At 41.1% G+C, this 21,982-nt stretch overlaps 2 protein-coding genes and 1 non-coding gene across 6 annotated transcripts in view; all 3 read right to left on the reverse strand.

The window, feature by feature from the left end:
• The window catches only part of Ttc5 (tetratricopeptide repeat domain 5), a 17,617-nt gene extending 13,412 nt beyond the window's left edge, over positions 1-4,205 (reverse strand). For both annotated transcript variants that reach the window (XM_031361926.1, XM_031361925.1), the window contains exons 1-2: positions 4,090-4,205; positions 286-418 (exon numbers count right to left, since the gene is read on the reverse strand). In XM_031361926.1, the coding sequence (XP_031217786.1) occupies positions 286-418; positions 4,090-4,140 (184 nt within the window). In that variant the 5' untranslated portion in view covers positions 4,141-4,205. The remainder of the gene's footprint in view (positions 1-285; positions 419-4,089) is intronic.
• Positions 4,206-8,028: 3,823 nt separating this feature from the next.
• The window catches only part of Ccnb1ip1 (cyclin B1 interacting protein 1), a 14,708-nt gene continuing 754 nt past the window's right edge, over positions 8,029-21,982 (reverse strand). The window contains exons 2-7 of one of the 3 annotated variants that reach the window (XM_031362286.1): positions 19,328-19,479; positions 16,572-16,635; positions 15,499-15,637; positions 11,468-11,784; positions 9,436-9,769; positions 8,100-8,759 (exon numbers count right to left, since the gene is read on the reverse strand). In XM_031362286.1, coding sequence (XP_031218146.1) covers positions 8,560-8,759; positions 9,436-9,769; positions 11,468-11,764 — 831 coding nt within the window. In that variant the 5' untranslated portion in view covers positions 11,765-11,784; positions 15,499-15,637; positions 16,572-16,635; positions 19,328-19,479 and the 3' untranslated portion in view covers positions 8,100-8,559. Of the gene's footprint in view, positions 8,760-9,435; positions 9,770-11,467; positions 11,785-13,393; positions 13,747-15,498; positions 15,638-16,571; positions 16,636-19,327; positions 19,679-21,982 lie in introns of those variants that run through there. The other 2 variants (XM_031362285.1, XM_031362287.1) reach the window with 2 other exon arrangements.
• On the reverse strand, positions 16,384-16,460 carry LOC116085545. The gene has a single exon (XR_004116630.1). It is a non-coding gene; the product is annotated as a small nucleolar RNA SNORD126 (small nucleolar RNA).

Raw genomic sequence — 21,982 nt, forward strand, 5'->3', positions numbered from 1 at the left:
AAAAAAAAAAAAAAAGGAGGAGGAGGAGGAGGAGGAGGAGGAGAAAAAAGAGGAGGAAGAAGAAGAGGAAGAGGAGGAAGAGAAGCAGCAGCAGTGGCAGCAGAAAAATCAGTTAAAAACTAAGAATAGTAAGATTATTGCAAAAAGTATATTCTTTTCTACCATTTGCTATAATCAAAGCTCTATGCTAACCCACGGCAGCCACACACAGGATACCACACAGTCCACAGAGAAAGAGTACAGCTCTTTCTTTACAGAGGGGTAAACACTCCTCGACGCTCATACCGAGTACTTCCTCCATCTGCTGCAGGGTCTTCTCCATCTTGTCCTGCACATCCTGCTGCTTCCGTCCTGCATCTTCGACACTATGTGTCTCAAAGTAACTGTCTCGAAAACAGTAGAGCTGATCCACCAGTTCCTAGAAAACAAGACAAGAACAATATCATTCAATGGAGAGAGCACCTGACATTAACTGCCAAGCCCTGGCCTAGCAACACTGGTTCTCTTATCTCATGTGAGGCACAGAGCAACATGAGTTCCCAGTCCCCACCAAAATGCTACAGATCAGAGGAAGGGCCAGGATCACAGGATGTCCTGGTCCCAAGCTGTCCCACAAAGGTCCCTCAGCACTACACATAAACAAACCTCTCCAGCTCAGGTAGGGCTCCCATATACCCAAGCATTGCTCATACCACAGATGGGAGAGAGACACCTTAAGACTATCTTATTCTGGACCCCAAAGAATTAAACTTTGCACTTTGGCCATAAAGCTGGTCTTCTGGGTAGGGGACATGGCCCTATGTAAAGGTGCTCATCTACCAACAAGCCTTATGTCTTTAGCTCCAGAAGCCACACGGGGAAGGGAGACAGGTTGCTCCAACTTGTCCTCTGACCTCTACACATGTGCCCTGGCATACACCCAACATACACATACATACACACATACATACATACACGCAAAGAGCAAGCATGGTGATGTACTCCTTTACAGCCAGGGCTGCAGAGAGACCCATCTCAAAACAACAACAAAGGGGGTGTGGTTTGAATAAGGACAGCCCCCACAGGCTCATAGATTTGAATAACTGGTCACCAGAGAGTGGAATTACTTAAAAGGATTAGGAAGTGTGTGGCCTAGTTAAGGAAGTGTGTCACTGGGAGTGGGCTTTGAGGTTTCAAAACCCTGTATCAGGTTCCGAGTCTCTCTCCTCTTGCTGCCTACAGATCTGGATGTAGAACTCTCAAATATTTCTCCAGCACCATGTCTACTTGAGTGTCACCATGCTCCCACCATGATAATGGACTAAACCTATGAAACCGTTAGCCAGCCCAATTAAATGCTTTTTTTTTTAAGAGTTACTATGATCATGGTGTCTTCTCACAGCAATAGAACAATAACTAAGATGGGGGTAGAGGGTGATTACAGAAAAACAGACTTTTAAGCTCTGTTATCTCACAGATATAGCATGCATAAGGCTCTCTGAGTCTCATTCCCAGTAGTACCACCAAAAAAAGAAAAAAGCAAACAAACAGAAAACAACAAAACCTTTATTCCCAAAATAAAACAGCATTTCGTATTAAAAAAAAAAAAAAAGAGTATCCACTATTTTTTCACCTGCTGATGAATGAAAAATATATGGCCTCTCTAATTATGACAAACCTATAAGGACAGCCTTGTTTTCCACAACAACCCAACCAACTTGAACTTGGTCACCTTGGTATTTGAGGAGAATTTTAAGAGGCTTTTGTTGTTTACTTGGGGCATCTTCTGATTCTCTTGCATTTTTTATCAAGTAAATGTTATCCTACTTTGCTTTCACTTCTGTGATGAAAGGAAAAAAAAACCCACCTTGGGGAAGAAAGGAAAGCCTCCAATTTACCGGCCTTCAGGGGAAGTCACAGCAAGGCAAGACCCGAGGCAACGCAGCAGCTCCACAAGGAGTGGTGCCTACTCATCTGCTTTCCAGGCTAAAGGTCAGCCCCTATGTTTTTCCTGCATGGATGTCTGTGTAAGGGTATTGGATCCCCTGGAGCTAGACTACTGCCATGTGTGTGCTGGGAATTGAACCTGGGTCCTTTAGAAGAGCAGCCAGGGCTCTCAACCACTTAGCCATCTCCCCATCCCCTATCAGCCTGCTTTCTTAAACAGCCCAGGACTGTTTGCCCACAGTGAGAGCCCTCACACATCGATCATTAATTAAAAAAGAAAAAGATGCCCACAGATTGGCCTACAGGCCAAGTGAGACATTTTCTCAATTGGGGCTCAATCTTCTCAGATGAACCAATTTGTGTCAAGTTGATTTAAAAAAATGAAATAAACTAAGCACACTACCTAAGGCAGCAGTTCTCAACCGTGGGTGGAGACCCCTCGGAGATTGACCCTTTCACAGGGGTCACATATCAGAGATCCTGCAGATCACATACTTACATTAATATTCAGAACAGTAGCAAAATTAGTTATGAAGTAGCAACAGAAATAATTTTATAGTTGGGGATCACTACCACATAAGCGGGTCACAGCATTGGGAAGGTTGAGGACCACTGACCTAAACCTAATTAGTGCCTTCCTCCCTCGTCTAGTTAATCACTCTTATTTTTTTTTTTTCAAAATGCCTATCATTTTAAATTATATGGCCTATTCATTCATTACTTTCTGGAATCACCAATGTAAGTTACATAATGGGAAGAATTTCATGTTGATTAGGGTTATCCTTAAGCATTAGAACAGGGGCTGGGTCATGATAGACTCACATTAAATAAAGTGGTAAAATTAACTAATGTAGTGCCCATGTTATTAACAAATTCGCATGGGTAATTAAAGCCCTACCCTGATAAAAACAGTAAGCTGACACCTTCTTTAGAAGTATTCTTTTTTTACCTTTCTTATGTGTATTATTTCCAGGAAAAACAGGTCCTGCAGAGACTAATTTGAACACATACAGAAAGTCAGCATGTTCAACTCTGTTCTATAATTTAAAAAAAAATGGTCAACACAGTCTGTGGAACACAATTTGTGGAATTTTTAAAAGATAGTTCTAAGCAAAAGTCACAGCCAGTTTCTTTTTGTCAATGAGCATGGCTGCAAATTTAAAAGAAAGTGTAATTGTCATGTTTTAGTCGTTTTGATTTTGTTAAACAATTTTCTGTGGTGGCAATAGCAATACAAATGAGTTGTTAATAAATAGGGAACCGTGAAAACAGGAAGTAATTCATGACCACTCCAAATAGCCTCAAAGACAAACACTAATCTGTATAATTTTTTTGTATTTTTTTTCTATACATACAAATGTACATAGTGCATCTAAAGTCTCGCTGCCAATAGAATTAAAAATCTGATTTCTGCCAATCACACTAAGGAATTAAGTTAATTAAAGTCCACGTTCTGAGAGTTCTTTTAACTCCCACAAGAAACAAAGAAACCTGATCAATGCTTTAAATTTTGTTAGAAATGGCCCAGCATGGTGGCTCAGGCCTTTAATCTCACCACTTAGGAGACAGAGGCAAGTGGATCTTTATGAGTTCGAGGCCAGCGTGGCCTGTAAACCAGATCCAGGAGACCCCGTCTCAAAACAACAAACAAAACTGACAGAGGTATATCTAGTTTAAATTCCAGGATGTCTTAGACCACAAACTGGGTTTCTGAGGCTTAAAGAAAATCTTAATCATTAAAACAAAAATAAAGACATAACACATACTTGCAGGAAACTCCTCTATGCCTTTCTACAATAGTCACCTGGGGAGTGGGTGGGGTTAAGAGATCAACGCGGTAAATCCTAAAACCAACAACCAGGGCATCTGCTCTGCAGTCTACTACTGAGTGTTGCCAAGTTCAAAGCAGAAAGATGCTAGAGAAATGGCTGCTCCTGTGGAGAACAAACAACTCCGTTAACAGTGGAGAGCCACCTGCCACAACACGTACAAAGCTACTTGTTACCGATGAATCCCGGTGGGCAGACTCCCTCCGGGCGCCCACGGAGCAGCCCTTAGCACCGGCTGAACCGCCGCCCTCCACCGCCTCTGCCGCCCCGGACCTGATCACTGCACGTCCTCCTTTCAGAGCAACGAGCCAAAGATTTTAACTCACAGCCTCACCTGCAATTTCTGCAAGACGTGCTTCGCTTCTTCCTCTTCATCAGCCATCATTCCAGCCGCTCTCAGCTTCTCCTCCCCCAACTTTCCAACCACAGAGACTAAGCCATTCCTAAGATGAAACCACAGCGACCCCTGGGGCTCCGGAGGCCCACCTGCGCCTCAGAGACATCGCTACACACCAACCTAATCCAAAACTTGGCGTCTCAAAGGTGCCCTAGAACTGCTTTTGGGGTTTGTTTTACTTCTTTTTATTGAGACAGAATCTCACCATGTACATCAGATTAGCCTCAACGTGGTTACGTACTCCAGGCTGAAAACTTTTGCCTCAGCATCTCAACTGGGATAACAAGCACCTGATGAGTTTGTGGTCACTTTCGGTTTCATAAATAATTTTCATAGTTTTATTCATAATTCCCTTCCCAAATTCCAGAATCAAAATGTTCTTAGATTAATTACATTCATCTTTTTGTTTTGTATATTCTTGTCCTTTTTTATATCACTCTTAAAAAGCAAGACCGGCTATAAATCATCCGTGTCAGGTGGTATTTGGAAGAAAATGTACTACAAGGGAACTTGTCTGAATACATACCAACTGAAGATTTCTGCACGTGTAATTTTTAGCTTTTTAATGTATTATCCTAATAAGTCTACTATGTTTGGGGCTGGCATGCCACCATAATGTACATTAATAATGTTCTCATGTTTATTATTTCTATAAGAAACTGTCTCCGAAGAGAGAAACAGGGATTGAGAACTGCAGGTGACCTGAGAAAACCCTTTTCAGTGTATTTTTCATTTTTACCTTGAACATGAATTGCTCATTCAAAAATAAAAATGCTAAATCTTCTGTTTGTTTGAGACAGAGTCTCATATACCCCAAGCTGGCCTGCTATCTAGCCAAAAATAACCTTGAATTCTGATCTTCCTGCAACCACTTCCAAGTACTTGGATTATAGACATTCATTATTACACCTGACATTTATTTTATTATAATTTTTGAGACACGGTCTCCCTATGTAACTTCAATTGTGTGGAAGTCTATATGTAGATCAGGCTGACCTCAAACTCAATGAGTTCCTCCCGTCTCTGCCTTCTAAATACTGAGATTACAAATATGAATCACCACATCCGACCACAATTTTAAAACTTTTAAAAATCATTTGCTAAAAAGTTATCTCTGCAAAGAGATATTAAACACCTCCAAATGCTTCCAAAAAGACTGAGGAGCAGAGACAAAGGGGAAAAAAAAGTGATCATTTCCTAAAGTGGAAATTTCTGGAGACTCAAGTCATAAGAATGCTTTGCTGGGGCAGACAGGTGAAAGGATGTTTTGCTGAAGCAAACACAAGTGAGAAGATGCCTCATTGATGCAGACACGTGAGAGGATGTGTGATGTTTAGTAAAAATATAACTATGACCCCACAGACAATGGGACAAGGCCTGTGCTCTGGTTCTACCTTGCATCTTGCTAGTCTCAGTTGATAGCACTCTGGCACTGGTTGGCCTTGCACCACATTGCTGATGTTTGTCACTGATCTTAATAGAGAGTAACTCGCCCAAGAACTTCTCATGATATTCCTGCGGCTTCTTGCCATTTCCAGACTCCACACCGACCCAGCAGCCTCTCGGTTTATTCTGGATCCAGCTACAGCTGCTAAACTCATGTGTGGCACTTGCCAAGGGGACTGAACTGTCTGCTGATTGGTGTTTGGTGGTTTGCTAGCGGACTGAACTGCTGATAAGCTGAGAACAAAGATTGGAATCACCCAAAGAACTATTTTGAAAGGAGTCCACTTCCCCTGTGTCCTAATAACCTTTCTTTTGCATGACCTCTGGCGGGTGGAAGGCTAGAAGGGAGGTTAAACCATTTAAGAACCCTGATTAAAGTAGGTTTTGAAAAAAAATCTAAGCCTGCAATTTTCACTGTGCTTTTTTTCATACCTTTAAAAGAGCCCACAATGGGACAGTCGAGATGGTGCAGTAGGTACTAGCTGCCTTTCCAGGATCCTGGTTCAGTTCCCAACAGCCACATGGCAGACCACAACTGTCTATAATCCCAGTTCTAAGGTATCTGACACACACAGACATTCATGCATGGAGGCAAAACACTAATGCATGTAAGATAAAAAGAAACCATAAAAAATAAAAAGCCTGCCATGCAAATTAAACTCTTGAACTTTTTTTTTTTTTTTTTTTTTTTTTTTTTTTTTTTTTTGGTTTTTCAAGACAGGGTTTCTCTGTATAGCTCTGGCTGTCCTGGAACTCACTCTGTAGACCAGGCTGTTGAACAACTTTTTTAAGAAGCATAATATTCCTGACAGTTTATAATTAGATTTTTAGTTTCAATTTTACCCTGCTTATATTTCAAACTGCTGAAGATACCTATTTCCTCATGTTTTTCCTACAAAATTGAAAAATCTCATAGAAAGAATATTTCTTACTTTATACTACAATCTGAAATCTATTTTATTAGTTATAAAATATGTATTTTCACTTACTGGTCTTGGTGTTATGTGCTTCAAGGAGGTAAGTCCTGCCATTGAGAGGCAATCATCTCAAACAAGCTTTCTGCCCTGTGCAGAAAGGGGACTAGGGAAACAAGACTGGCAAGCCCCACACTGTAGCGTGCGAGATGACAGGCCACTGTGGCTCTCTGTTATCTCTGCTCCCAGAGACTTTGTCTCTGATCCTGTGCCCAAGAAGCTGCTGCTGCTGAAAGTCCAGTATTAATGACTGCTACCCATCAACCAGGGGCTGTACTTGCCACCATGGGCAACTTTGCCAAGGCCACATTTAAGACCTACAGCTATTTGGTCCCTCCACCCCCAACCTCTGGAAACAGACCAGGTAAGTTTCCTTATCTGGTGAAACTCACTGAGCATCTACATAGTAAGCTCAGGCCAGCCAAAAATAATAACCTCTCTACAAAAACAAAGCTAGAAAGGTTAACTCAGTCTCACACTAGTGTATGTGGAGGAGGAAACACTTGGAATGCAGATATGGTTTGCCCTCAAATGGGACACAAATTGAATGCACTAACTAAGCACAATTACTTTATAAGTTGGAAATAGTACTTAATAAAGAAAAACTGTTTTAAATCATTAACATACCTTCTTTTAAAAAAAAAAGATTTATTTATTATTATATGTAAGTACACTGTTGCTGTCTTCAGACACACCAGAAGAGGGTGTGAGATCTCATTACGGACGGTTGTGAGCCACCATGTGGTTGCAAGGATTTGAACTCAGGACCTTCGGAAGAGCAGTCGGTGCTCTTAAGCGCGGTGAGCCATCTCACCAGCTCCTAACATACCTTCTTATAGTCAGTAGCACTAGTATGGAAATGGTTTGAGAAGTTCTGTTTAAAGTTGACCCTCACAAATCTAACTTTCACCTAATCTGTAACCACATTAATGTGGTCTGAGGTCATTTATAACTAGGAACCACTCTATCTTTACTTTATAGTAAACCTGTTCAGAATTGACTGACCCAAGGAAACACTGTTATCAGTCTTACTACACTTTGGACTTCAGTGTACCTCCAGACTCACCTGAACTTACAGCTTTAATGATGTTCCGTCAGCAAGGCCAGGAAAACAACTTTCTCCCTTACAAGATTTGCATAAAAGATAAAGACAAAAGCTCCTTGGTCCTTTTTGGTTTGGTTTCTTTGAGACAGGGTTTCTCTGTGTAGCCTTGGCTGTCCTGGAACTCACTCTGGAGACCAGGCTGGCTCAGAGATCTGCCTGCCTTGGCCTCCTGGGTCCTCATTACCATATTTGCTGTGCAGTTCAATAAAGTGGCTTTTACTCAGCATTTTAGATTAGGTGACTAGAATAATAAAGACCAAAATCTTCAAATTCTTGTTCACATACCTAGGGACACACACAATTAAAAATAAGAATATATGCATTCCCAAATAAACACATCAACAACTGTTAAAAAGGTTAAGAAGTAGTTTTATTTTAAAAGAAATACCAATGAAATCAAAAATCAGTATAAATTATTTTTAAATATAAACAGAACACATATGCATCAAATTGCACTTTCATTAACTGTCATAAGCACACCTCCAAAGCAAAGTAACACAAATGAAAATACATGACTGTCAAATATATGTTAATAGCAAGCCATTTTCTAAGACCATCATTTTTGGCCATCATTTTCCAAGACCATAATTTTTACAGAAATATACTAGCAGAGAAAAAATCAATGCACACACTTAACATATACATGCTAGAATCCAAAGCTCCAGGTAAATATAATACTGGTGCTTACATGAGCATAAACACAGCTTGGTCTGAAACGGGATCTCTGCAACAATGTGATTGTGTGAGCATGACTGAGATTCATGAAATGCCCATGCCCTAAGCAAACAGTGAAGAAACCAAACAGGATTACCCTAGTGTAAGCCAACTTCTTCTACGGTCAAAATGTGAAGAGAACTCAGGGATACGGGAATGAAAACTCAACTAAATTCTTTTTGCTTTAAAGGCCCTGCTGCAGACTTGCTGCTCTGCTTCATGGCTTTGAGATGCAAAACTAAAGAAGTTGTTAATGGGTTCAGGTGCTGTGGGAGAACACACAAAAAATGGTCTGAACTGAACATCTTCATCTCCACCACCTTGGTTTCCAGCTGGTGTACGATCCAAAGAAAACTTTGAGTTATTCCCTAGGGGAGGAAATTAAGGAAGAATATAAGAATATTTCCTATAAGGTCTTTAGGAACAAAACTCACAGCCACTGAATAAATATTAACAAAACTCAACTCCTACAAGATGGATAATATAATTATCTTAAACTCATCTCCTAGACCAAAGGCCATGTCACTTCGCTTTTCCCTACCACAGAATATAACTATGCCCTCTGTGAAAACATCTGACCATTTCTACCACATCCTCCTTGGCTCTAACAGCCTTCAGGAAAAGGACTAGTTACTGCCTAAAGATAGCAGGGATCAAAACTAAGAACAGGTCTGGAGGAAAGGCTCCGTAGTTAAGAGCACTTTGTGCTCTTGTAGCAGTCTGAGCTTTTGTTCCTAGCACTCACATAGTGGCTCCCAATCATACAGTTTCAGGATCCAACATCCTCTTCTGGACTCCATGGGCAGGGCACATGTGGTGCATGCACAAACACAGGCAACACACAAATACATTAAAAAATGTTTTTTTAAATGTACAAAAGAATGAAAAACATGTACAAATCCACCTGAGAGCAGTGGTGTACTAAGCCAAGGAATCCACAGCTCGGCTTACTGTAGTTCTTCACTCTCAGAGACTTCTGAATGTGCAGAACCACGCAGCACGATGTAAAAAAAACTAGGAGCTGGGTACGAGATACCTTCTTACCTGATGGGAAGCCAAAGACTCCCGACTGTGGGATCATAGCTGGTTCCAGAGAGCCTTCTTGGCTGGCAATAGTGATATTTCTCAACCTAAGGCTGTCATAAAGGCCTTGGAGCTTCTGATATTGGCGATTGCGCTCCATAAGTTTTTCAGAGATATCACTAAACTTTTTCTTGTATTCTTCTAGAACTTTCTTCATGGAGGTAACCTCCCCTTTCATAGAGGTCAACTCCACATCTTTGCTCTGTATTTGCTGTGTATATATCTTCTCCATCTGTTTTAAGTGGTTCTCGGCCTTGCTGAAATTATATTCTTGATAGAGACGTTCCTGGTGTACCTGTCCAAAAATCATGAGAATCGGCACAATAGACTCTAAATCCTCATCTAAGCAGAAGTGGAAAGAATGTTTATACAGGGGCATCATTATTACAATATTTAAAAACCTGGTTAAAAACATAATCACAACAATGAGCGGACTACAGAAAACGGCTGCTCAAAATACTACCACCAAAACAAGTACATCTTATCTACAAGTGACCTGTAGCCTGAAAGTTAAGAAATACAACAGAAGTTAGGCATGAAGGTTTATTTATGCATGTAGTCTCAGCAGACAGGAAATGTAGGCAGAATCAAACTCAGGGCCACCTGGGCCACATGAGACAAAACCAAGAAAAAAGTCCTATTTATAGGACATATAGATGAAGTCCAATTTTCCCAATGATCCAGAGTAAAATAATACAATCTCAAAGTATACCTGCTTCCTAGAATTTACACACATGTAACCCCATGTTAGGCAGAACATGTAACTAGAATATAGCAAACCAAGTTGTACAACCACTTTGGAAAAGAGTTCAGCATGGCTAGCATGTGCACAGCCCTGGGCCTGACCCTTAGTAACACAAAAACAAGTGCAAGAAACTGCAATACAATATAAATAATAAAGCAAAAGTGCACACACAGACCTTTGGCATTGGTCTAGTGCCGCTATGTAATGCTAAATTCTATCCACCTAGAACTGGTTACCCTAAGACAAATGAAATCTCACATTCACCAGCTTTTGTTGTGCAATTCTTGCTCCCCAAGTTAATTGGTCAATAAAAGGCCTGTGATTGGGCAGTAGAGACAGGCAGGACTTCCTGGGAGAGAGCAAGGAACTCTGGGGGAAAAAAAGGAAGCTTTTCACCAGGAAACAGGAGACTTATGTGACGAAGAGCCTAGAAGGTATAGCTAACCACATGATTGGATAGGATTAGGTGGTCAGGTTAATTAAATGAGCTAGTTAAGAATCTACCTAGATAAGCCCCAAGTTTTGAAATATTACAAGGTCTCTGTGTCGGTATTTGGAGAACTAGCTAGTTAAGAAATAATTGCTGACATATTAATTTCCAGCATTAATTAATAAGAATATTAATAATCGGGGTTGGAGAGATGGCTCAGCAGTTAAGAGCACTGACTGCTCCTCTAGAGGTCCTAAGTTCAATTCCCAGCAACCACCTGGTGGCTCACAATTCTCTGTAATAGGATCTGATGCTTCTGGTGTGTCTGAAGAGAGTGACAGTGTACTCACATACAGAAAATAAATAAATCTCTTTTTAAAAGAATATTAATAATCACTTTCCACAGTTTACTCACAAAATATAAAAAATATCTACATAGCACATGACAAATAATAAAAATTAGGGAAAAATATTTAAACAAAGTTTTCTGCACATTCATGTATTGATATGAAATACAAATATAATAATGAAGGAACTTTTTTCTAGGAAATCCCTCAAAGGGATTGAGTTCAGTGATAAAGCACTACCTTTTAAGCATAAGGCCCTGGGTTTGGCACCTCATACCAAGAAAAAGATCCTCGATAAGCTTCAAATTGCAGTTCAGTGTACATGCGTGCTTGTGCATGTGGAGGGGGATGCTGCCTATCTGGTATCTTTACGTGAGAGCCTAGCTGTCCTATGGTACTAAAGGCCCTCATGCTTACACAAGCACTTTACACACTGAGACACCACCACCCCCCCAGCCCCTAGGCACTAACCTGGTATGTCCAGAAGGCCAATGCTCGGGAGCTGATGTCCAAAACAACCTCTGGTCGAAGCCCTGCCAATACCATAGCTTTGTATTCCTCTGATGGACTGAGCTCTGTTCGGACAATATCTAGCTTTCCAGAAAGGGTACTGTTGCAAGCAGGGCAGATCGCTGGGGATCGACTGAACTCCCCACTACCATGCTGGTCACAGAAGATGTGAGAGCAGGCAGTGACCCAAGCATAACCAGAGAGCTTGATACGACACTTCCGATAATTGCAGAGCAACATGTCTTCACACAAAGACATGATGGATCTCCAAAAGAATCCTAACAAGGAGGAGGAAGGTAAGTAAGTCAAATTGTAACGAATGAAATAAAAAATGTGCTGTTATTTCATCTTAAAAAAAAAAAACTGGACATTGTTTTAATAAAAGCATATTGATTTCCACCTCGATGCCTTATCTTTCCAAGGCCATGAAGAAAGTCATATAGACAGAGAGTTCCTGCTCTTACCAGTGTCAAAAATATTGTGCATGTGCAAATGTTGAGAAACATCCCATAGTACAAAGAAATAAAAATTACACCTGTCCTTTGTGCCATTTTCCAACACCAAAACATACAGCATTCTACTAAGACCAGGAATGCTGGTGCAACTCTTTCATACTGTGCTTGAGAGGCAGAAACACACAGACCTTTTTAAAGTTCGAGGTCAGGCCATTCCATGCAGTGAGTTCCAGGACAGTTAGAACTAGTACACCTCATACTTGGTAAATATGAGACTGCACACATCTGCAGCCTTTTTTCAGTAAAAATTTTAAGTGACATCTTTAGGTTATTTTATACATCTTGACATCTCATATCCCTTAACCAAACTGCCTTGATTTTAAAAGACAAAATTATTAAAAAAAAAAAGTCTGACAAAACTAGATATGAGGCTAAATTATCTATTATGAAACTTGAAAATTCTACACTAAAATGCCTGTTTATATTTTCAGTTAAATAATACATCTATCAATATTGCTACGGTTTAATTTAAAATGTTTCCAACAAATTCTCTAGACTAAGTTATTTTTAAATAATGTTCATCATAGAAAGCAACAGCTTTAACAAGTCATACAGTGTTTAATAGTGGGTGTATCACCGGGCAGTGGTGGCTCACGCCTTTAATCCCAGCACTTGGGAGGCAGAGGCTGGCAGATTTCTGAGTTCGAGGTCAGCCTGCTCTACAGAGTGAGTTCCAGGACAGCCAAGGCTATAACAGAGAAATCCTGTCTCAAAAAAAAAAAAAAAAAAAAATAGTGGCCGTATCAATTATATACCGAGGAAAAGTAAGCATATTCTACATACGTTTCCTTAGTACTAAGGATTTCATACTAAGGATTTCCTTAGTAGTGTGATGGATGGGCCACACCTCTAAAGCCAACACTCCGGAGGTTGACTTTGCTCCAGGCCACCCTAGGCTTTGAGGCCAGCCTTTGCTTCAAGGCAGCCCCAGCCTTGCTCTACACACCAAGATCCTGTCTCAAAAACCAAACCAATGTTACTTTAGTAACGAGGGGAGTGGGGTGGGATGGGATGGATATGCTGACACTTTCATCTCAAATGTCACACCTGTACTGCCGCCGGACGGCCTGAGGATTCTGTGAATCTGAGGCAACTATGGACTACAATGAGACCCTGTCTTCAGATATACCGACACCCTTGCTGCGTTCCTAGATACAATTCACATGACCACAGAGGCCAAATTTACTTTACCTCCAGCGCGCAATGCGCCCTTCCTAGCTGAAGGGAAGGTGCAGCCTCCATATTGCCACAAGGCAGCTGGGAAAGTCACACAAGATGACGGCCCGCCAACTTTCTCAGAACAGGACCCACACAGTTTTCCCCTAATTTTCTGCCTCTCCCTACCTCTCACAGGAATAAATAAAACAAATACCTGCAGCAAGGCAAGCTAAAGGTGTCCGCCGCCTTCCACTGAAGATAGAATTCGCGTGACCAAGCTGCCAGGGCGCATGCGGGGTGCCCGCAAGGCCTGATGGGTAGCACGAGGCGGGCTGCTGGGTAGCACCCGGTACTCACTGCTGAGGTAATCAGATGCCCAGTCCCCTGCTTTTACTGGTCAATCTACTGGTAACAAAATAACTTCCTGCACAATTCCTTCTGTCTGCACAATTTTTCACAAGGTGCTTTAAAGGTGGGGGCGGCGGCGGCAGAGGCAGGCAGACCTCCATGAGTCTAGGCCAGCCTGGTCTACAGAGTGAGTTCCAGGACAACCAGGGCTATACAGAGAAACCCTGTCTTGAAAAACCCAAAAAAATATAAATAAAATAAAAAAATAAAATAAAATAAAATAATAAATAAATAAAAATCAAAAACCAAGACAAACCCTGCGTGCGTCTCCTTGACATGCCAAAAATAGCCAAGTACCCTGGAGCTGTGTGAATGCAAAACTCAACTATGTTGCCCCATAAATTTCAGACATAAAATGCATAGACAGCAACACGTGGAACCATCAGGGTTTACTTTGTGTTCCTGTTCATCTGACTTCCAAGTTGATTCTGTGAGTCAGCTTTCATCTTGGAGTACAGTCTACCCTCACATTGAGTATTTTAAGTTGCTTTGAAATTTATTAATTATTATTTATGAATTGGGCCCAGTAACAGTGGTATATGCCTTTAATCCCAGCACTCAGGAGGCAGAGGAAGGCAGATATTTGAGAGTTCCAGGCCAACCTGGTGTACAGTGAGTTTAAGGACAGCTGGGACAAAGAGAAACTGCCTCTGGGGAAAAAAAAAAAATTCGTTACTTGGGATGGCTCAATAGTTAAGACCCTTGGCTGTTCTTGCAGAAGACCTGGGCTTGATTTGCAGCACCCACACAGCATGATCTCCTGTAACTCCACTTCTAGAGATGCCGATGCACTCTTCTGACCTCAAGCACCAGATGTGTAAATGGTGAAGACTTACAGTCAAGCAGAAACACTCATACACATATTAATTTTTAATAAGACTTTTATTAAGTAAAACAAATCATTTAAAACTTAAACATGAATGTTATATTAGAAGATCAACCAAGACCTCTCAAGATCAACCACTGTGGAGTACTAGCATAATCCAAAAGTTCTCTATAGCTATGGGCCACGCGCCTTGACACTTCACCCCTGCTGCTTTGTAATGATTTGGCTTGGCCAAGTTCAGAAAGCACTACTGTGAAGAGACAGCCTGTCTATGATCCTCCTATAAGCCCTGAGAAGACAAGCCAGTTTCGTATATGGATATAATCTTACCTAGGCTCAACAGTGAGAGAAGAGTTTACTTCCAACCACATAAAGAAGCATTTTAAAAGATAAAACTTTGATAATGATAGGGATCAGGCACGTGAAACAGCAAAGACCATTGCCTTATAAAATCTTGGTTAGTGGCAAACCAAGGTTAGTCTGCTGAAAAATATTATGCCCAATTACAACGGGGTTATAAATATTCTCATTCCACACCGTGCCTACGTGCCTAATTTTAGAACTAAACTGAGCTTTGGTAATGGCCACTTGGCAGACATAGAACTTTGTGTTTTGCCTATGTCTGCACACCATCTCCGCGGTACATGAGCCAGATGAGGGCCAAGTCCCCTGGAACTAGAGAACTACAGAAGGTTGTTTGTGAGCCTCCATCCATGCAGGTCTTCCAGTCCTCTGCAAAAGCAACCAACATCCTTAACTCCCAACCACCTCTCTTAACATTGAGGTCAGAAGGTTCTAGGTAGTATTCTATACTATAAGTTACCCTTTGAGTCTTACTTATACTGTTATTAACATCTAAGATAAAATATTAGAAAACTCACCAAGGTTATAACTTGTTAAATGATAGAATGCAATCATAAGCCAGTCTGACTAGAAGCCTACTGTGTATTCTCCATGTAACCACTATACTATACCTCTCAAGATCTTTGGCTTTTTAAATACGAAAATTCAAGCTGCTGGCCACAAATTACAAAGGAGCAGAATTTTCAGATTCTTGTATGTCAAAAATCTCAATCAAGACTTACCACTAAACAACGCAACTATCGTTTTTCATACAACCATGATTTACAGCATGAACGTCCAGGCGGGAATGGGATTGGAATCAACCTGGTGTTCTCTCCTGAATGTTAAATATTTGTACTTCTTGTATTTCATCCTTCATTTCTGGGGGAAAAAAGAGGAGTATGGAACACTGTTCATAAGCTGTATGTGCTTCCAAATGTCTTATACAAACATGTAAATAGTGTCAAGTAAGGAATTACGTGTGATCTATAACCTGCTTGGCATGCAAACCCATTTAACAAACATAAACTCATAAAACTGCACTATGTTAAACAAGTAATCATATAAAGACTGGAAGTGATTGAGTTTAAAATTGTCAGATATTAATTAAAACATGCGATTAGGGAGAGCACTAGTTGCTCTTCTAAAATACCCAGGCATACAATGCAGCAAAAATATCATTATAGGGGGCTGGCGAGATGGCTCAGTGGGTAGGAACACTCACTGCTCTTCCAAAGGTTCTGAGTTCAAATCCCAGCAACCACATGGTGGCTCACAACCATCTGTAATGAGATCTGACACCCTCTTCTGAGGTGTCTGAAGACAGCTCCAGTGTACTTACAAACAATAAATAAATCTTAAAAAAAAAGTTTAAAAAAATATATCATTATACATAAAAACTGATAAACTCATTAGCTAACAGAATTATACCAGCTATCAGGTACTTCCTCTGTAGTACCTGATATTAAGGATCAACTAGATCTCACATTAGCCCAAAGATCAAAACACAAAATGTTGATTCTATCAAATTCTTTAAATGATGAAATCCCTGAGAAAGGCTGAAGCCAAGAAACTTTTAAAGAACTTTTTACCAAGCTGAATTAAATTGTATGTGTTTGCCCAACTCTAGTCTGCTCAGCACATGTGTATAATCAGTGTGATCAGCTGAAACACGGACTTAACATGCATCTCATCACAGCAAACTGTAATGACTGAGTTAGGGCAAACCTTCAAAGGCCTTTGCAACTAAGGAAAGGCAGCCTCTAGTGACACTGCATCCCTTATCTTTCATGGTAAAGATGATTATTACACTTACCTGTTACCAAACAGTTTAATCTAGGAATCCAAACTGAGGTACCAGAGCAACTGCTTACCACCATCTGTTATGTAAGAACACACAAAAGCTATATATAATTACATAAATCACAACATGCCCTATATACCAAGGGAAATTTAGAGTAACTTATTGTCAACTTCAATGTAATTTAAAGCCAGCTGTGGTGGCACACCTGCCATCCCAGCAGGCTGAGGCAGGAGAATGGAATTTTGAAGTCAAACTTTGGTCACATACCAAGTTAAGTGACCATGCTAAGGTCACTTAGCATTGGGATGCAATAAAAGGCTCTGCAAGACATTAATAAGCAAACTCTCAAGCCAACATCACATTCTGGGAGGACCTCTATGCAAACGTTAAGATGGAGCTGGAGAGATGGCTTTTGGAGCACTTGTTTGGAGCACTTGGCTCTTCCAGGACCTACGCTCTGCTCCTAGTGCCTGTACCAGGCATCTCACAGCAGGCCAGGAAAAGCAAATCATGAAAATACAAATTCATAAGGTCTTTTAGTAAGCAGAACAGTAATCCAAAATAGTTTGAATCATTTTAATTTCTCTTGAGCCAATACTAATTCATCTTTCATAAGAAAAACAACTTCCCCAATGAAAACCACTTGGAGCCACTGTTGGCCACAAGATGGCAGTGTAAGGAAACTTTTACTTCCTCTGTCCTAAGAGCTTTCTTGTGACACAAGAAAACCTACAGAATCAACTAATTTAAGCTTATAGGGGCTCAGAAAGTGGCATCAGGGAGCCTACATGGGACTGACCTAGACCCTTTGCACATTGTGTAGCTTGGTGTTCTTGTAGGGTGCCTAACAGTGGGAGCAGGGGCCGTCTCTGACCTTTGCCTGTTTCTGAGACCCTTTTCCTTCTACTGGGTTGCCTGTCTGGCCTTAGTGAGGAGGTACCCAATCTTATATGCCATGTTAGGTTGATATCCCTGGATGGTCTCCCCTTTCCTGTGGGGGGGTGGGGAGGAAGGGAAAACTGAGAATATTTTAAAAAGCTCTTATTACCAAAATAGCCTATTTATTATGACAAATAACCTTCTGACGCTAGAAATTCTTAATTGTATGCAATTTAACACGAAACTCATTGTTAGATTAATAATAGGCAGGACAAATCATTATCTAGATATAGTGGCTGAGTGCAATCCAGCATTCAGAGGGAGGATTTCTGACTTCAAGGCCAATTTGACCCAGTCAGTCCAAACAAAAAGAATCCCTTGTCAAGGTGGGCTTGTGAACAAGGTTCTGTATTAGCTAGATATTAAAGTTTACTGTAGTAAGCACTCACTCCAACCACATAAAGAAGTATTTAGAAGACACTGATAGTAATGGGGATCAAGCACATGAAGTAGAAAAGACCATTGCCTTATGAAATCTAAGTGCCAAACCAAGATTAGTCTGCTGAAAAAATATAGTTACCATGCCTGCAGTACATATATGAGTGAGCCAGATGAGGGCATCAAATCCCCTGGAACTAGAGCTAGCTACAGAAGTCTGTGAGCCTTCATGTGGGTCCTTAGGGAATAAAACTAGCTAATTAGATTAATAAAACTAATTAGAATTAAGTTCCCTATCCATCCTGTAATTCCAACTTACTTCGAGGCAGAGGTAGAAAAATCAATACAAGTTGAAGCTGGCCTAGGCTTCTGAGCAAGAGCCTATCTCAAAACTATTCAAACTACCAACATTTTTAATTGTTCAGTAACCTGTATTGCAATCCTAGACAATACAATACAATACAATACAATACAGAACACTTAATCCATTGCAGAAACCCCACTAGAAATCAGGACCAAGACAGTTAGCATGACTAAAAAGTTGATAGGGAAATGAGTGCTACCTTTAAAATTACTACTAAACATCTAGCCAAGTGTGGGAGCAAATACCTGTGATCCCAACACATGGGTGGAATGTCAACCTGGGCTACATAACCCAGGAAAAAAATTACAATTTCATATTTATACAGAAATCTCTGCCTCTGATAATTTACATCAGTTCCCTAAAGTCTAACAATTCTGCCTAAACCCCATTCTGCTCACTTTAGTGTGAAATAGCTATGGAAGATGGTTTGCTTTGGGCTAAATGAGAACACTGGTTCTGGAGGTCAGAAACTAAAGAGACATGCACGTGCAAAGGCTGCTCCACATCTCTCATAAGGAAACATGTGAACACGCAGGAAGACAGCACAAATGTCTATAATTTGACCAATGAATGTCTGCCTCAAAAGCCTTTGATCCAAGTTTTTTACCTTGTTTGAAAGGGACAACCACTTTCTCATATTCCATTTCCAGTATATGCGCTCTTCCCCCCCCACACACACACACACCCTAAAAATTTTGTAAATAATTCCATAAGCAGAGACCATTAGGTGTGGTGGCCCGCGCCTTTAATCCCAGCAGTCAAGGAGGCAGGAAGCAGGTAAATCAAGCTGTAGAACAGCCCTGATCTACATAACAAACTTGAAGCCAGCCAGGGGATAACCGCCTGTCTCAAAAAAAAAAAAAACAAAACAAGAAACCACAAAGAGAAGGAAGACCGAGGTGGTATGAACCTGTAATATAAGCCGGAGGTGTAGGTCAGCAGATTAAAACCAAGCTTAAATAATTTAACAAGATTCTATTTCAAAGTGACTTTTTACAAAGCTAGAACAGAGTCACAGCTCAGCCAGTGTCCCACCTCCCAGTACCAGCATGTGTGTTGTGCAGAAAACCTGGGTGAAAATGAGTACCTGCATTTTATGGTCCCACAGCCTTTAAACCTTCCTCTTGAGAATATCCAAGCCAAGATATTCTGGGGTTTTCACGGGGGCTCTGGGCCTGTGCTGGGCTGAGTGCTACAGTCCCAGCTCTTTCCTCGACACATTTCATCTTCAACCTGAAACTAGAGAGCAAAAGGTGATAAGGCTCAGCTGTCAATACAGACACCGAGTTTCATTTTGAACTCAGTATCAGCTGTTTAGCATACCAGAGACAGAATACAGTGAGCATATATGACCAACCATGTGGCTCCTCACATCCATCCAAGCCCATAATGGTAAGATGAGTGAGGAGTGCTTGAGAGCTATGGCTCAAGACAACAGGGGTTGGGCAGTAGTGGCACATACATGCCTTTAATCCTAGCACTTGGGAGGCAGAGGCAGGCAGATTTCTGAGTTCAAGGCCAGCCTGGTCTACAGAATGAGTTCCAGGACAGCCAAGGCTACACGGAGAAACCCTGTCTTAAAAAACCTAAAAAACAAAACAAAACAAAACAAACAAAAAAAAAAAAAACAACAAAAAAAACTTGCTATTTCCCCTGTTTCATTATCATTCCCCTCCTTGGGGTTCAACATTATTTAAGTACATGGTCCTTGTTTTAAAAATATGCAAGCAAGGTCTAGAGAAATAATAAGGTAACTAAGTTTGATGGTTACGAAAATATATGTAAGCAGGGCGGTGGTGGCGCATGCCTTTCATCCCAGCACTTGGGAGGCAGATTTCTGAGTTTGAGGTCAGCCTGGTCTACAGAGTGAGTTCCAGGATAGCCAGGGCTATACAGTCTCGAAAGGCCAAAAAAAAAAAGACGAAAATACATGTAGGAAATGGAGATGGCTCAGCGGTTAAGAGCACTGACTGCTCTTCCAGAAGTCCTGTATTCAATTTCCCAGAAACCACATGGTGGCTCACAATCATCTATGAGATCTGGTGCCTCTTCTGGCAGGCAGACATACATGCAGGCTGAATGCTGTATAAATGATTTTAAAAAACTGACAAATACAAACTGCATAATCGAATGGGTAGTGTTTTGATAAGAGGTACCTACTACCTCTTAATCTTTCTGTAGAGGAAAGTGTGTGAGCACTTATCTGCTGTTAGCAATTTGAGTGCAGATCTGCAGAACTTACTCGACTCCGCCTTTTATTATATTCATTTGTGTATGAATATTTGGCCTGCATGTATGTATGCGCACCAGTGTTCCTGGTCCCCAGAGCTCGTAAGGGCACATTGGATCTCCTGAACTAGAGCTACTGATGGTTTTAAGATTCCACGTGAGAGTACTGGGAACTGAATGCAGGTCCTCTTGCAGCACCTGAGACATCTGACTGCTGAGACTGCTGAGACATCTCCCCAGCCTTAGTTATCTAAAATCCCTTTAAATGAGGAAATACTGTGGCAGCCTAGGATATAAGAACGAACTTCACTGCACACTCTGAACATGTTCAGTTAGTTCCCATGGTTGGTGTCTCCAAACAGTAACCACAGTTCTAGGGGAATCCAGTGTCTTTTTCTAGACTCTGCAGGTACCAAGCACACACGTGGCACACGTATATATACACATGAATGTAATGGGCTTAAAGACAAATGACTCAAGGAGATAGAAGCCACATATGCCTATTAGCTCATTCAACTCACTAGGTTAGGATTCTCTTCTCACATTTTCTGCCTATAACAATAACCCATGGGCCAGGTGTGATACCACACACTTTTGATCCCAGCACTCAGGAGGCAGAGGTATAGTGGATCAGTGGATCTCTGTGAGTTCAGATCACTCATGTCTACATAGCAAGCTCCAAGACAGCAAGAGCTACATGAGACCTGGTCTCAAAAATAAATAGAAATAATAAACTAAGTAGGGCTGCAGAGATGGACCAGCAGTTAAGAACGTTTGCTACATTGCAGAGGATCTGAGCTCAATTCCCAGAACCTATGTTGGGCAACTCATGGCTGTTGGTTAACTCCAGGCAATCAAAAAGCCTCTTCTGGGGCTGGGTCAGTCAGCGGTTAAGAGCACTGACTGCTCTTCCAGAGGTCCTTAGTTCAAATCCCAGCAACCACATGGTAGATCACAACCATCTGTAATGGGATCTGACACCACCTTCTGGTGTGTCTGAAGACAGGTATAGTGTACTCGTATACATAAAATAAATAATTCTTTTTAAAAAAAGCCTCTTCTGGCTCAAAAGGCACCTGCATACTGTATGCATATACCCCCACACATGTACAGATTTAAAGATAAATCCTTAGAAAAGACTATCCGGCCCAGCAGTGGTGACCCATGCCTTTAATCCCAGCATACCGAAGGCAGAGGCGGACAGGTCTGAGTTCGACATCCCAGGAGAGCCAGAGCTACAGAGAAACCATGTCTCCAAAAAAAAAAAAAAAAAAACCAAAAAAAAAAAATTTACACTCAGACTAGTATCAAGAAGAAAAACAGAGGAATCTTGTGAGCTCACACGAGGTCATTAAAAGAAAACTTTTCATGGGGAAAAAAATGTCCACAATGTGGATATTCTAAATTCACACCTTACGTTTGCAAAGTAGCACTTACTATACAACTAGGGTGTATTTTGTTCACTCTTCACAAAGGGAGCCCAGAATGGCTCACACTCTTCTCCCCCCCCCCC

Source organism: Mastomys coucha, unplaced genomic scaffold, assembly GCF_008632895.1.
Source record: "Mastomys coucha isolate ucsf_1 unplaced genomic scaffold, UCSF_Mcou_1 pScaffold9, whole genome shotgun sequence".
NCBI lineage: Eukaryota > Metazoa > Chordata > Mammalia > Rodentia > Muridae > Mastomys > Mastomys coucha.